This window comes from Mastigoproctus giganteus, chromosome 12 (assembly GCF_048544385.1).
Source record: "Mastigoproctus giganteus isolate SK-2022 chromosome 12, ASM4854438v1, whole genome shotgun sequence".
Classification (NCBI taxonomy): Eukaryota; Metazoa; Arthropoda; class Arachnida; order Uropygi; family Thelyphonidae; genus Mastigoproctus; species Mastigoproctus giganteus.
This window is the reverse complement of record NC_143586.1, coordinates 169,993,396-170,010,214: the sequence shown is the minus strand read 5'-3', so window position 1 is coordinate 170,010,214 and position 16,819 is coordinate 169,993,396. Positions and strand designations below refer to the sequence as shown.

The 16,819-nt window shown below is 37.9% G+C and overlaps 1 protein-coding gene across 1 annotated transcript in view; it reads right to left on the bottom strand.

Annotated features, from left to right (window-relative positions):
• Positions 1–15,252, bottom strand: part of Abcd3 (ATP binding cassette subfamily D member Pmp70) — a 461,674-nt gene extending 446,422 nt beyond the window's left edge. Inside the window, exons 1-2 of the mRNA XM_090386468.1 lie at positions 15,140–15,252; positions 5,542–5,581 (exon numbers count right to left, since the gene is read on the bottom strand). Coding sequence (XP_090242594.1) covers positions 5,542–5,581; positions 15,140–15,249 — 150 coding nt within the window. The 5' untranslated portion in view covers positions 15,250–15,252. The remainder of the gene's footprint in view (positions 1–5,541; positions 5,582–15,139) is intronic.
• Positions 15,253–16,819: the final 1,567 nt, after the last annotated feature.

Genomic DNA, 16,819 nt, shown 5'->3' with positions numbered 1-16,819 from the left:
AAGGGATTTTTTCCAATGCATCGCACAATTTCTCTGCAGCTGCAGAATCGGTACTGGTGACCTCACTGCATACATTAATATTTTGGAAACCAGCATGATTCTTGAACCTATTAAACCACCTGTTGCTTGCCACGAACTTGGCTTGGGGTTCACCGTACTTATCCTTAATACCTTCATAAATACTCCTTGCTTTTGCTTGAATGGCCATTGGACTCGGGAGCACTTGCTTCTGAATCTGATTTTCCATCCATATTATTAATAGCTTTTCCATCTTCAATATAGCACCTGAACACTGTTTTGTGATCACTGTTGATCTGAAATGCATTGATCCTTTAACATGTTCTTTTATACGCACATTGTTCCTTAAAAAAATAGTCTTCACTGTTGAAGCAGCGAGACCTAATTCTGTGCAATAGATGACAAACTATGTCCTGCTTCGTAAATACTTCTTAATTAATGATCTTCGTTTCTAAATCAATTTTGTTTCATTTCCTAGCAATGCCAGCACTTGCACTTACCGTTGGTCCCTTTCCCTTCATCATTGTAATAAGTAAATAGGAATGAAGAGAAGATTCTGAAAATTTATTCATGTTTTTTATATGATTGAAGATTTCAGTGAAGAGGAACTCATTTCACCATAATACCATAACATAAAAACCCACAGAATTGCAGTTATCGATATTATCGCAAATGCAGTAAAATTGAGTTTACTACCCGTTTATAATATATTGCACTAACAGAAAAGCCCAATAAACCAAAAAGCGCAAATTGTTTTTGTTTTATGGTAGTGACCTCCAGAAATGCATTTTAGAAAAATATCATAAAGGTGTTCAAAATTTATTCTTATAACGGAACTTATGATAATGACGAGAGGGTGTAGTGCAATTTCCATTATAAAAATGACCTTTTAGAGAGATAAATAGCTTAGTTATATAGCAAAAATTTCAACTTCCAAGGTCTTGGAATGAATTACCAAAAAAAACAATGCATTATTGGGTTCACATTGCAATATTTTCACGATACCTCCATTTATTCATACGGGATGCAAAATACGTTTGCACTGGCCGGCAAAAAATTACGTAAAGTCAAATATCCATAAGTCAAGTATTACATAAGCCGAGGAGCGCCTGTATATTGAAATTTATGTATTTCTGTACTGTAATTCTCAAGTCTTTCTCATCCTGAATATCCTTTAATTCATTTAATTCTCCCCAATCCACAAAACATTCCTTGGTTTCAGTTACTCAGGGTATATCTTGTATTTGATAGCATTAAACTTTAGTTGCCATTTTTCAGACAATACTTGGAATGAATGGTCTGAAAAATGCATAGAATGAGAACAGCATTTTGTTGTGGAAGTAGGTAATCTGAATATAATCAAGGAAGAACTAGACAAACTATTGAAGGGCATGGATAGGTAAATTGGGATTTTTTTTTTTTTTTTGGCTGATGCTGTATCTTGCATCATTTTCCACTAATACTATTAAACTTTAGTTGCCATTTTTCAGACCATACTTTGCTATGAATGGTCTGAAAAATGTATAGAAAGAGAACAGCATTTTCAGCTGAGTTTATTTTCTTGAAGTGTTTCTTTACAGAAGGTACAAATTTGTGAAAAATCATTCTTTGAATAATGAAGAATCCATTCATACTGACTTTTGTGACTAGTAGTAAACTGATAAAAATGAACAGTTTATATATGTATCCATATGTCAACTAATACTAGAGATTTTTTTTAAAAAAACAGCTCTAGAATTAGTTGTTTTGTTTTACCAACAACAAAACAAAAAGTAGCAATTTGATTTTCAGTTGCATTGCTACAGGCAGGCACAATGATACTCTTATGGATTTTTGTATCCTCATGCAGCAGGCTCCATTTTTTTTGCTATCATTTTTCGTAACATTTTATAACTTGCACCTATTTCATCCATATTGCAGAGTTGTTCCTGAATCAATTTTTCTCTGTTGACAAATGACCTTAACTTTTGAGCAGCAGGGGGTTCTGTATAGCCAAAAGGTGTGTATTGTGTGGTTTGTGTAGTATAGTGTTAGATTATGTTGTTCATCTAGCCACTTAGTCTAGGGGGCCCATGGAGCACCACTGGCCCCTAATTTCCATCCTGGGCACAGGGAGCCAGGTCAGGTAAGTAGGGACTCCTAACAGTTCTGGTGGGGTGAACCCTGGCATTTCCTGAACTTACTATGGGTTGAATACAATGAATTCTGATGGGATCCTTCCACTTGTTCAGAATACGAACCTAAGGGGGCATAAATTCAAATTAAGAAAAGACAGATGTAGAATAGATGTGCAGAAATTTGCCTTTAGCCAGCAGGTGGTTAATTGCTCGAACAAACATCCATCTGTCATTATGGAAGTTGATAGGTTAATTAAATATAAGGAGGAACTGGACAGGCATTTGGAGGGAATGATTTGATTTTTTTTTTTTTTTTTTTGGCTGATGCTGCATAAGCTCATACACTTGCTTTCTTGCATCACATTTTACTACTACTACTAGAAATAGCCAAAAAAAAAAAGTTTTTGTTGGTTGTTGTTATTTGGTTTTTAGGAGCATTAGCAACTAAGGCGATATTGCTCCGGGATATGCGGTGGTCATTCCCTGACCTTTCCGCATCCTCCATATTTGGTGGTGACGGGCTCGAACCCCAGTCTAATCAAGAAGCGTGTGCTACGCACTGCTGCTCCTTCCCACCTGGCTACGGAGGCACCAGTTTTTGTTGGAAAGGAGTGCAGGGGTGACAGTGTAAGCATGGAGCATAGTTGAAAAAAATGTGGTGGATGGTAGGGAGACTTCCACCAGGAATTAGAAGAGAAAGGGACAGATGGAGTATCCCTGTGGAGGGAGCCCACCCTCCAGAGGAAGAGATAATAATAGTATAAAGCAGTGGTTCTCAAACTTTCTGAGCCCGTGCCTCCCTTGAAGTAAAACAACTATAATTGTGCAATTTCTTATTTTTTAAAATGTTAATGCAATAATTATTAATACATGAAATAATAATCGGGATGTTATTTTATTCTTAAAAAACATTAATGTGATATTTGTGCTTGCTTTTTATTGCATAATTCATCAAACCTTGGCAAAATTTTCGAAATGGCGACACATATTTCTTTTTCAACATTTAATTTTGATCTGTACTTAGATTTAATGATTGCAAATGCCGAAAATCCAATTTCACAAAGGTAAGAACTTGCAATTGAAACTGGTATTTGCAAAGCTTTATTGCTACATTCCGGGTATTTGTATTTTGCTAAACACCAAAATTCATATAAAGATAACGACGAAAACTTTGCTTTGAGTGTGAGGTCTGATGTGAGATCAATAAATTGTTCTTCTTCGACAGTAGATATATTTGACAGGGACTTTGTATTGAAGGGATCTCTAATCTGCAAGCATATTGGAGTAGTCCACAAAAAACAATGTACTATGCTGTGGATATCAGGGAGTATATTTTAAAGATGGAGGGGGGGAGCATTGGTTAAGTGGAGGTCAGTTAACCAACAAACTACATTTATATTACTTATTCACTGCATTTAGTAGCTTTAATACTGAATATAATATGGCTATTTAAGTTTCAACCTTTACTGCTTCTTAATTAAGCAGTAAAGGTTAAAACTTAATGATATAAAGGAAACTACTGTATTTCCTTTATATAATTTCTTTTCACTTATGTTTCATAGCCTGCTTTTGCAGTTAAATATTTGATTGTATACAGGGTGTTTCAGTTAAACGTTTCAGAACTTCTAAGAGGGGTAGGGTACATCCTGACAACTCGAAATCATATACCAATGTGGGGTCGGAAATGCTTTCCTGAAGCGGTGTTGTACACAGAAGCACCATGAAGAAAAGAGACCGTAAGTGAGAAATCGTTTTAATAATACATGAAAAGAAGCAAAAGGTACATGGATTAAAGTAAGTGTTCGAAGTTTCTTCCACGGGCTACAATGCACACCTCACATCTCCGACGCATGGACATCCGAAGATTCTGGAATACTCCAGGCGAATTTCGAATTTCTTGAACAAGAACGCCAAGTTAGTAGGATGGATGATTACACGAACGCAGAGTTAGCCGATATGCATTTGGCGTACGGGGCTGCAAATTGTAGTGGGCCAGCCGCACAGCGTTTGTACGCGGAACGATATCCGACGAGGCGTATTCCCAGTCATAATTTCTTTGCAAGACTGCACCAGAGGTTAGCTGAGAGAGGTTCATTTGAAAGAGCTGACAGGGACAGAGTAAGAACAGCACGGACTCCAGCCGTCGAACAGAATGTGCTGCAGCATGTACAGGGGAATCCAAGAACGAGTACACGAAGTCTAGCAAACGCAGTCGGGGTTTCCCATTGCAGCGTCTGGAGGATTCTCCGAGAACAAGACATGCATCCGTTTCACATGCAGCGTGTCCAGACACAGCAACCGGAGGATTATGCACCTCGTATTGCTTTCGCACAGTGGTACCTTGGAAAATGTGCTACAAATCCCCTTTTTCCTGCTGAAGTGTTGTTTTCCGATGAGGCATCCTTCACAAGGGAAGGAATTTTCAACACGCATAATGACCATATCTGGGCAGTCGAGAACCCGCATGCAATACGACGTCGTGCAGCACAGATTCGATTTTCGGTCAATGTATGGGCCGGTATTATGGGAGATCACCTCATCGGACCTTACCTGTTACCGTGTCGTCTAACCGGACCTATCTACTTGATCTTTCTGCAGCAAGTATTGCCACAACTTTTGAGAGAGGAACAGCTTTCTGCATCGACGCAACAGACAATGTGGTTCCAACACGATGGAGCCCCTGCCCATTATAGCGGAGATGTTCGTAACTACCTAGATGTCACATTTGGTCAACAGTGGATCGGACGTGGTGGTCCCGTGCGTTGGCCTGCTCGGTCACCCGACCTATCATGTCTTGATTTTTATTTCTGGGGTCATATGAAATCTGTTGACAATGCTGAGGAGCTGGTTGCAAGAATCGCAGTAGCTGCCGAAGAAATTCGAAATTCGCCTGGAGTATTCCAGAATGTTCGGATGTCCATGCGTCGGAGATGTGAGGCGTGCATTGTAGCCCGTGGAAGAAACTTCGAACACTTACTTTAATCCATGTACCTTTTGCTTCTTTTCATGTATTATTAAAACGATTTCTCACTTACGGTCTCTTTTCTTTATGGTGCTTCTGTGTACAACACCGCTTCAGGAAAGCATTTCCGACCCCACATTGGTATATGATTTCGAGTTGTCAGGATGTACCCTACCCCTCTTAGAAGTTCTGAAACGTTTAACTGAAACACCCTGTATGTTTAAAACTGAGCTGTTTAATTAAGTGTGGTTGTAGATCATACATATCTCTTTTTTTTTTTAATAATCTATATGATGAAACTAAAAATTTAAATTAAAAAAAATAAAATAACTGGAACTCAATTCATTCAAATCACCAAACATCCATTCATATTAAAAATTTAACTCATCTTTAATTTTAGTTATAAACAGGTAAATAAATTTATGATAACTAAAACATAATTACCTGAGTATACGCACATGCTACTTCATCTATCAATTCTGTTCTACAAAAACAAAACACAAAATAAAAATTAGAGAAAATAAAATGAGATAAAATTCTAAATAAAACTGAAAATGCTTTAAAAGTTAAACTGAAACACATTGCTTATATTTAATAACAAAATTTCTATCATTTACCAATGGTCAGATCTCAAATAGAGGCATGCCATAAAGCTTTGCAGAGTCTGCATCATCTTATACATTTTTTTGTCATTGAATAAACAAAAGATGTCATTTACAAATATGTAAATTAAAATTATTAATATCAATTAATAATTAACAGGTTTGTTGGCAAAGACTTTCTCTTTAACATGTCTGCATCAAAATAAAGCATGGCAAAGCTCCTCACCAGCTACTTGATCAGTCATTGCCCCACTATTCCTCCATTTCATTATTGACTGAGGTGTTTAGGGCTTCAAACGACTGAGCAAACTCAATGCTGATGGGATTCTTCTTATTACTCAGACTATGCACATGAGCGAGCATAAATTCAAATTGAGGAAGGTCAATTGCAGAATAGATGTGCAGAAGTTTGCCTTTAGCCAGCAGATGGTTTACTGCTGGAACAAACTTACATCTGTGTTGTTTGTTATTTGGTTTTTAGGAGCATTAGCAACTAAGGCCATATTGCTCCAGGAATATGGCGGTGGTCATTCCCTGACCTTTCCGTATTTGGTGGTGACGGGCTCGAACCCCGGTCTAATCAAGAAGCGTGTGCTATGCACTGCTGCTCCTTCCCACCTGGCTACGGAAGCGCCTCAACTTACATCTGCTATTGTGGAAGTTCATAGCTTAAATAAATTCAAGGAAGAATTAGACATGCTACTAGGACTAGACAGGTGAAATGGAAAGTGTCTTTTTTTTTTGGCTGATGATTAATAGTGCAATTGAGCATTAGTAGTGACAATTGATGATTTCTTGCATCAACTGCCACTACTAATTCTAATAAGAAGTTGAGTAACCCATACAGAACTGTAAAATGCCTTGTAACTAACTGTAACTAACCTATGTGAAAAGCCTGAAAGTGACCTGAACAGAAAAATGACTTTAATGCCAACACTACACAAATGGAGCTACAAACAGTAATTATAACAACGATAGAAAAGCAGGACTCAGCTGCCATTACTGCTCATCTGTGTAAAGAAAAATAATATCTACAAAACTACATGGATTAAGCCATAATCTCTCAATTAGTTTTGGCACATGTTACAAATTAGGCAATCACAGATTTTCTAGTAACTTGCAAAAAAAAAAAAAAAAAAGACAATATTGTCTAGACAGGTACAGGCAACCCCCGTATAACATGGTATTTCTACAACACAGTTTCGCTCTAACACGACTGATAAATTGCAGCAATCCTCGCACAACACGGTACTTATATAGCATACTTTCGCTCTAACACTGTTAGAGAATTTTGATAAACCTCGCTTAACAGGGTATTTTTGATCTTTTGTGCAGGGGAAAACCTTGCTATTATGTTGGATGAATTTTTCAACGTTTCCACTCTTTTCCGAATCCCCCACTGTTGACTCGCTAGTCAAAAAAAAAAAAAAAAAAAAAAAAATTTGAGAAATCCTTGTATTTTATTTTTTTGGGAAATTCCCATGTTAAGTTCTGTGCTATTATTATTATTATTATTAGCCATATGGTGCAAGGAAGTCTGAGGCTTATGCTGCACCAGCAAAAAAAAAAAAAAAAAAATTTCCTGCGTTACCCTGAGAGAGAGAGAGAGAGAGAGAGTCAGAAGTAGAAGGGATTCACCAAGAAATCAAGAAAGAGAAGAATGATGATATCCAGCTCAGGACCCTGGGTTTTCCAAGCCCATACTCACAAGATGTGAGCCCCTGGGGTAATTTAAACTTGTACTTGTTGAACTTGTAGAAAAATCTAGATTTCAAAGTTTTATTACTATTGGATAGCACATCACGCCACCCATAAGTCATTCAAACATATGTTCCTACCACCACAGTGGTACTGGGTTAATACAACTTCTTTCATTCAGCTGTTAGATCAAGGCATTATATCCACCTTTAAATCTCATTACATCAGAAAATCGTTACAATGGATTCTGGAAAAAACTGATTCCAAATCTATTGAAGTAATGGAGGCATGGAAACATTTCTCAATTGTGGACTGTACAGAATCATAGCTTTATTGCTGAAAGAAGTAAAACCATCAACAATGTAAATTGTTGATGGTTTTACTAAATAGAGGTCACCCCCATATTCCAACCCCTAATAGAGGACAGCAAGAAAAATAGCAGGGAGAGTCTGAGGGAGGAAGGAAATGAAAAGTCTATAATAGAAGATAAAATTAGGAGGCATCTCCAGGATCACACACCAAGGCAAGCCCCCCCAGCATCAGCAAGGTCATCATCCCACATTGGGGTAGAATCAGAAAAATGTATGGCCAGAGTCAGTTCATTCAGGAAATATAATTGAACGGGTAGAAAACGGAATCGGTGTGATAGTAGAACTTGCTATGTCAGTAGAAGGGGAAGGTTTTGATGATATGACCAATGAAGCCCTCGTTGATAGAATCTGATAGATAGAATCACCCTCCTCCCCACACCAGCTGGAAAAGATCAGATTTCGAATCCTGTCGATGAAGGGAGGCATTTTTATGGGTCTTTTTCACAATGTGGCTGAGTTAGTTGGGCTCGGGCCAAGGGGAGCATGGTTTTTCTCCCGGAAACTCGGGTTTTCGTCCAGCAAAACAGAAAATCAACCTCGGGACACACACAATTTATACACAATATACACAGAGTAACATGGCCTTAGTTGCCAATGCTCCTAAAAAAAATTTAAAAAATATATGATTACTGAAGACGTTCAAGAATTACTGGCAGAAAAAGAACCCGGCGTAGCAGATTTGATGCAAATGGCATCTGAGTTTGTAAAATCAAATCAATCAGATGATGATATCGCAGATGAAAATTCTAAACTTTCAAATTTTACACTAAAAAGCATAGGGGAAGGCATAAAGTTAGCCGAGCAATTAGAATCTTATTTTTTGAATGCAGATTCTTGAATGAAAAGAGCCCAAAGTTCAAAGGGAAATCTTCAAAATGCTTAGTTCCATACGATGACATTCACAAAGATTTATTAAGCAAAAGCAAACAAACCCAGATTACTGATTTTTTAAAGAGAGCAGAAGATACGCAAAATCTAGAAATGGTGTATTTTTGTTAGTTTTGTTAACAAAAGTGTATTTTTGTTAGCTTTTGAAATGTAACCCCCCCTTTTTGTACTTAGTTCCATATAAAACAACATTTTACAGGAACCTAATAACCGTGTTATACGAAAGTTACTTGTATTAATATCTATTCATTGACACGTTTGAAATCCTTTCTTAATATGAAAGGACATGGCTAGCAACTATAACCCTAACACTGACTGGTCCTTTTACTAGTTTTTTAATTTCGTTGGTATTGCATCACTGCTGAATTTTTTTGAAAAACAAGTTTAGAAGCATTTCTACGTTATGAGTATGGCCTACAATAAGAAGCCCTTCAGATCTTTTGTCCTTTCTCTATTTCAGATCTCTTTGCTTCCCTAGTTTCCACAGTAACCTTTGTGGAGAAGCAATACTCTACTAAGCCAGTCGTGCCGCATATATTAATAATGCATTTAAGTGTATGTGACTGGCCACTTAGCAACCAGGGAAGCCAAATCACTTGGAAAGGAGGCCACTCAGTAACATACTTTGACAGGGCTGCCTTCAATTCTTCCTGGGTATGAAAGGGAGGTCAGCCCGGGTAGAAAGAGGAAGAGACAAAGGACAGAGATGATAGTTAGAGGTCACCCCCATATTCCAACCTCTAATAGAGGACAGCAAGAAAAATAGCAGGGGGAGTCTGAGGGAGGAAGGAAATGAAAAGTCTATAATACAAGATAAAATTAGGAGGCATCTCCAGGATCACACACCAAGGCAAGCCCCCCAGCATCAGCAAGGTCATCATCCCACATTGGGGTAGAATCAGAACCCGTATCAGCAAGACTCTCCCAAGACTAGGGATCAGCAGGTGTCCCATGCAGAGCAAGTCACGATCAGAATTAGCAGACAAATCCCCACACTGGCTATGGAAGAGTACAATCAGTGTCAATAGATGATAACAAATAATACTAAAGTCAGTGGCGGATTACCCATTAAGGCAATGAGGCACATGCCTAGGGGCCCCAGGTATGGGGGGGCCCCAAGCCAAGACATTTTCCTATAGTGTTCTAAAATAGATTAATGTTTTCAGTAAACATCATAAAAATTTTGATTAATTTAAGCGAAAATTTAAGCGAAAAATTCAAAAGTACAAAATTTCATTTCTTTGCCACCTAACTTTTATTTATTTTTTATTCTTTTTTTTTTATTATTATTTTTTGGGGGGCCCCAAATATAAATTGCCTAGGGACCCCAACTATCCTTAATCCGCCACTGACTAAAGGGCTTTGATGAACTCCACTTGTTGCATCCATTCAATTATAGTCCACTTCACCCAACTGGCCAATGTCAGCAGCAATGGCATTGACAAAGCTTTCCCGATTTGAATTTCAGATGGCCTATCTGGAGATGTTGCAGGCTGCAACAGAATGGGGGATCTGAAATTCCTATTTGAAAGTTATCAGTCCGCATTCACTGATGGTGTGCACTTCTAGGATACATCAGTTTGTGATTGTCAGAACTGCAGAGTAGGAAGTAAGATACTTTCTCCAGTTTCAAAAGTATTAGTATTAGCCATATAGGGAAAGGAAGCCACAATGTTTTGCTGCACTGGAAAAAAAAAAAAAAAAAAAAATTTAAAAAAGAGAAAAAAATTAAATTTTAAAAATGTAAAAAAGAAAACTAATTATTTTTTCCCCTTATCAAGTAGGTAATTATTGAGTTGACCTTTGAATTTCTCCAAGCTGTCAGCCTCAACCACCTATGGAGACAACCCCTTTCAGTAATCAAAAACTTCTACTTCATGAGCTTTGCTAGCTCATGAAGTAGAAGTTTTTCACAACATGGTCTGTGCTTGTTAACAGGAGAGACTGCTTCTAGAGGGATGTGATACACTTAAAAAGAATGGGTGCAAGAATATTTGCTGATGCTATCAAGGCAGTGTTAGGTGGGGCAGAAAACTGCTAGCTTGAAGGGACTAATGGCGAAAATAATATAGTCTCTAGTTAAAGACATAATGCAGGACCATTAGGATGGGAATGAATGCAGTAATACTGCAGTCATAGCATGCAATTGTTAAGGTAGTCTTGTCTGACAAATTCAATTGGATACTATAACACAAAAAAAAGGAACTGGATCCAAAAAATAATTTTTAAATTGTATACTCAGATTTCAGAAAAGCTTTTGATACTTTTGTACATAAAAGACTGCTATACAAATTAGAGCACTGTGGCATTAAGAGCAAGTTACTGCTATGGTTAAAGGGATAGCCAAGCAGGAGAAGACAGTGGTTACTTTCACTGATGGCTTCATCAATGACCTTAAGGTGGTAGAAAATGAAAAAGACCTGGGAGTAATTGTGCAGTCAGATATGAAGTTTTCTGAGCAATGCAGACAGGCTGCCAGGGCAGGTCATTGGGTGTTGTCAATGATATACAGGAATTTTGCTAGCAGGGAAAAGGAGGTGATTGTCCCTCTGCATAAGGCAATGGTCAGGCCATGCCTTGAGTACTGCATGCAGGTCTGGAGGCCTCATTTTAGGAAGGATGTAGATTTGATCGAGTGTGTACAGAGAAGGGAAACAAAATTGGTGAGGGGAATGAAGAGATCCTCTTATCAGGAGAGGCTTAAGTTCTGCAAATTGCAGCAGCTGGAGACTAGACACCTGCAAGGTGATCTGATTGAGGTGTATAAGGCCTTGAATGGGTTGGTAACAAAAAAAAAAAAAAAAAGGTAAACTGCAGCCATTATCAACCCACTGCAAGATGGAAGCCTCCTCAACAATTCATGCTGAGGGAAATGAATGGGTTGGGCACGCTGAATTCTGATGAGATTCTTCCACTTGTTCAGATTACGAACTTAAGGGGGCATAAATTGAAATTGAGGAAGGACAGATGTAGAACAGATGTGCAGAAATTTGCCTTTAGCCAGCAGGTGGTTAATTGCTGGAACAAACTTCCATCTGTTGTTGTTGTAGAAGTTGTCAGGTTAAATAAATTTAAGGAGGAACTGGACAAACATTTAGAGGGCATTGTTTTGTAATTTTTTTATTTTTTTTTGGCTGATGCTGCATAAGCTCATACACTTGCTTTCTTGCATCACATGCCTCTACTACTACTACCTTTTTGAGACCAGACTGAAAATACAGGATTCAGTTTATCTGGATTGGGCAGAGCACAAACATTTTTTGGCTTTCTTCTAACTATGGCTGAATTAGTCACTTGCTGGTAAAGGTTGGTTGACAAAAATATCCAGCTTTTTTTCTGTCAAATCGTAAGAAACTGGTTCTTACATGGTTTTCCTCCAAGTATACTGAAAACACCATGACACTCATGGGCATCACGATGCAGTTAACATAATGATATTGATGTAGGCACATCAGTCATAATATCTAAGTCTGCTGATGATGCAAAGGTTGGCATGGTAGTTAATGACAGTAATAAAGGCATGGTACTACATCATGATCTAGAATAATTAGACAGATTGTGAAATGAAAACTGAAGTTTAACGTTAACAAATGAAAAGCAGCAGTAATCCCAGATTAACATACCAACTGTGGTACCACTTTCAGGCTAGGAGAATTAAAAAAAAAAATTGTGGGTAACTGAGCAGTCAGACTGCCAAGGCAGCTCATGGAGTTTTGTCAATGATATGAAGCAATTTGCCAGTAGAGATAAGGAGGTGATTACCCCATCATATAAGGCAATGATCAGGCCACATCTTGAGTAATGCATACAAGTTTTTTGGTTTTTTTGTGGCTGATGCTGTAAGCTTGCTTTCTTGCATTCATGTACCTCTACTAATGCTAAGTCTGGAAGCCTTAATTGTGTAAGGATGTGAATATGTTGGTGGAACTGGTGCTGAGAAGAGCAATGAGATTAGCGAGTGGAACAAAAAACGTGCTCTTACCAAGAAAGGTTTTGTGTCTGCAAATTGCTGCAACTGGAGCCAAGGCACCTTCAAGGAGATCTGAATGATGTGTTTAAGGCTGTAAATGGACTGAGTAAGTCTGATGCCGATAGAAGTCTTCCTCTTGCTCAACACCACATGCTACAGCCTTCCTCCAAGAAGATCTGAATGAGGTGTTTAAGGCTTTAAATGGACTGAGTAAGCCTAATGCTGATAGAAGTCTTCCTAGATTTACACAAATTCAAACTGAGAAAAGATGGTGCAGATTAGATGTGTGGAAAGGTAAATTTCAGAGTATGATACACCTGCTGAGCAATCACTGGGGAGGTGTGGAATGATGCATTGACTTAGCTGCTCCCACACATTACTTTAGTAGGCTGTTAATTACCAGACTTTAATCCAACAAGGGGGGGAATAAACTCCAATTTCCAGTGACAATGGGGAGGATGTTTATTTCCCCCACTCTTAAAATCTTGGGAACTCATTTTCTGATTTTAAAACAGTGGCAGCGAGAAATAAATACCCTAATTGAAATGGGTACTGTATACTGAAGAGGTCAAAGCTTTCAATCATTGCAAGAAAAGCAATGAGTAGGAGAGACTAAGGGCCTGTCAGTTACTGTTTCTTGCAATTATCACATATCGGGATAGCACATATCGTATTCTAAAGATTAACTGTGTGGAAATTTGCCTTCAATCACCAGATAGTTGAAGTTAATTATTGTCTAGTGCTATAAGGTGGGCAGTATGAATAAATTGAGGGTAGAACTATACAATTTTTGTTTTTTTAATGGATGTTGTATAAGCTTGCTTTCTGGCATCATTTGCCACTATTAATACTACATCCCTTCCCAAAAAAGCATAAATTTCTCTTAACATTGTTATTAACCATGTGGTGCAAGAAAGCCTGAGGCTTTTGCTGCACCAAGCTGTTGTTATTTGGTTTTTAGGAGCATTAGCAACTAAGGCCATATTGCTCTGGGGATATGCGGTGGTCATTTCCTGACCTTTCCGCATCCTGCGTATTTGGTGGTCACAGGCTCGAACCCCGGTCTGATCAAGAAGAGTGTGCTACGCACTGCTGCTCCTGCCCACCTGGCTACGGAGGCGCCACTGCACCAGGCAAAAAAAAAAAAAAAATTCTGAGTTATCCAGAGAGAGAGAAAACAAGAATCAGAAGTAGAAGGGAGAAAGAAAAAAATGATGATATCCAGCTCAGGCCCCTGGGTGTGCCAAGCCCATACTTACTAGATGTGAGCCCCTGGGGATATAAGTACGGAAAACTGTTTCACCTAGGAGAGAATAACAATTTGAGCCAACCTAAAGATGATTTTTTTACCCCCATTAACTGGGATTACTGGACAAAGCTCTCATATGTTTTACATTCAAGCCTGAGATAAGAAAAAAACCAGAGTATGCATCGATAATGTTATGTACGTGGTTGATTATTACAAATAAAATATATTATTAATGAGTGCTCTATTTTGTAAAATTTTCTATTTTGATCTATGGCTAGAGCCTAAAATCTTGCATCTCAACTCTACAAACTTGCATAACCTGGGCTCAGCCCAATGTAGCTTTTTACCCCCATTAATTTACGTAGCTTTTTACCTCCTCAAATAAAGTTCACTGATTTCTTACTATTGATAAGAATCGCAAATAAACCCGTGCTTTCAATTTTACAACTGAACTGTGGGCAATTATGTACTAAAATATTAACCTTCTTCATCTGCTAGCATAGCGTATGACTGATGCATAATTTTTTTAAAAAAATCTGGAAATAAAATGAGATCCACCCATGTACCTTTCCCCACAAATATTCTCTAACTGGTTATATTATATTTTCTGTTTTTAATTTGATATACTTTGAATTATAAGACATTAAATTTTTGTTTGGCGTTTAACATACTATATGAGCAAAAGCGTGCACTTTTCTTATAGACAACTCCCATTCCCACGTGGTATCAACAAGCCATCAGCAGCAAGTATCTAATAATCTGTCGTAATGCTTTGATTTAGCCGGTTAAATACGAACTGCTGACAAAAATAGAAGCGTCACGTTGCGTCTGCCAAACTCCACCCGAGCGTCTGAGTTTCAACCTTGGAGTCAGTGGCCTTGAAAATTCTAAAAAAAAAAAAAAAAAAAACACGATAAAATTATTATTTCATCAGTTTTCTTCTCTCATTCATTTTCGTTCGATATTTTTAATTGGGTTTCGTAAATCATAATTAATATATCACCGTTTTCAAATCAGTAAAAAAATAAAAAAAACTTTATAACAGGGGCGGTTAAACAGACACCAGCAGAGTTTCCTTGTTACAATTGGGGGTGTGAGTGAATAAAAGTTAGTAGCATGCTAATTTATGCTTTCTAGAATTTTATACGATTTTTTAAATCAGAAACATGTTGACTGCTTCCTGTAATATGCAAACTGATCAGATTAGACCAGGCTTAATAGCTCTTTAATTTTATAAATTTCAAAGAGTAAATCTGTTACCTACTTTCTGCGGGCTCTTCTAAGTTTGAATGAAGAAACCCAATAAAAAAAAACTACAGAAGCCCCAACAAATAAAGAATTCTTCGCCGCCTCTTTACTGAACACTTGAGCCATGTCTAATATGACGCAATGTAAATGAAAACAGTTAATATGAATGCCGCCTATGAACCTGGAACAAATCCATATACTGTAAATATTTATTCTGCCTAGAATCACCCAAACAAGGAAAATTGACGCTCTACTTTTCCTGGATAGTTTTTTAATAGAGTATCCTGGATAGTTTATTTTGCAAGAACTATTTATTTTAAATTGAAATTTACGTTCATTGGTCGGGGAGGCATATAAAATGGCACAGGTGGATTAGTATATGCTTAATGCAATATTTGCACAATGTTACCATGTAGCTAATAATAATAATAAATCAGATTTTAACTGGCCTTTTTTTTTTTTATATTAGTGGTTCTAAACTTTGTAACGCCATGCACATATTAAATAAAATGTAACTAATTCCCAATTCATCTATGATCACCATCAACTGGTTAAATATATTTTTTAAAGGTTGGTTTAGTGGTAAAACTTTGAATTCATGTCCCCCTTGCAGAACTGGTCCCACTTGAACTTTAACAACCATACCAAAAAGCCCACAGGTCTCCTGACTACTTACCATCCCCCGTAGTGGCGAGCCTGCAGTACGATAGCTTCCCACTGGATTCATTCCCATCAACTTAGTTTTGATAACTAATAATTAACTGGGCTTCCCATTTTTTTACAATGGATCCTATCAAAAAAAGAAAAATGGAAAATTATACACGAAAAATCTGAAAACCACTTCCATCGCAATTTACTGTATTGAAAATAACTAATGCTCTCTTCGTAAAATTGTCAGCCGATGTATACCAGACTTAGCTGACGCAAAAGCGCGAGAAGCAAGAACAAACGCCGAATTTTGCTTTACTCTAGTATCAAGTGTACACAGTGTACGTCCCTGGCCCTGTATATCCGGCATAGCCACAAAACCCAGATTGAAACCACTGGCAATTGTTCCAACCTGGAACAGCAAAAGGGAGAATTAACCGAGATGCAACTGGGGACGTGAAAAGGTTGGATTTACAGGGGTGCAATGGCGCAATTGCTCCAGATTCGCACCCAGAGTTGAGAGGAAAACTTGGGGAAGCCTAGGCAATGACAATTTTGCAGGAGCCAGCTACTGACCTCTCGTATTTGGATTTCTTCTCCTTTACCACATCAGTGCTTTTATTACATATACGCTTATAATACTAATGGCTGTAGGATTGAGGTACATCAGCAACGTAGGCATGTTCACCGTATATGCCTGAACTGAACCTTGGGGGCCGGTGTCCCCCAAGGTTCAGTTCTTTTCCTCACTCTTTTCCTCTTGTATATTATTATTATTATTATTATTATTATTATTATTATTATTAGATATATATTGTGCAAGGAAACCTGAGGCTTATGCTGCACCAGAAAAAAAAAAAAAAAAAAAATTCCTGAGCCACCCTGAGAGAGAGAGACAGAGAGAGAGAGAGAGAGAGAGAGAGAGAGAGAAAAGGGAATCACCAAGAAAGAGAAGAATGATGATATCCAGCTCAGAACCCTGGGTGTGCCATGCCCATACTCACCAGTTCCATTTTGAGAAACCTTGTCCTGCTCAATCAGCTTCAAT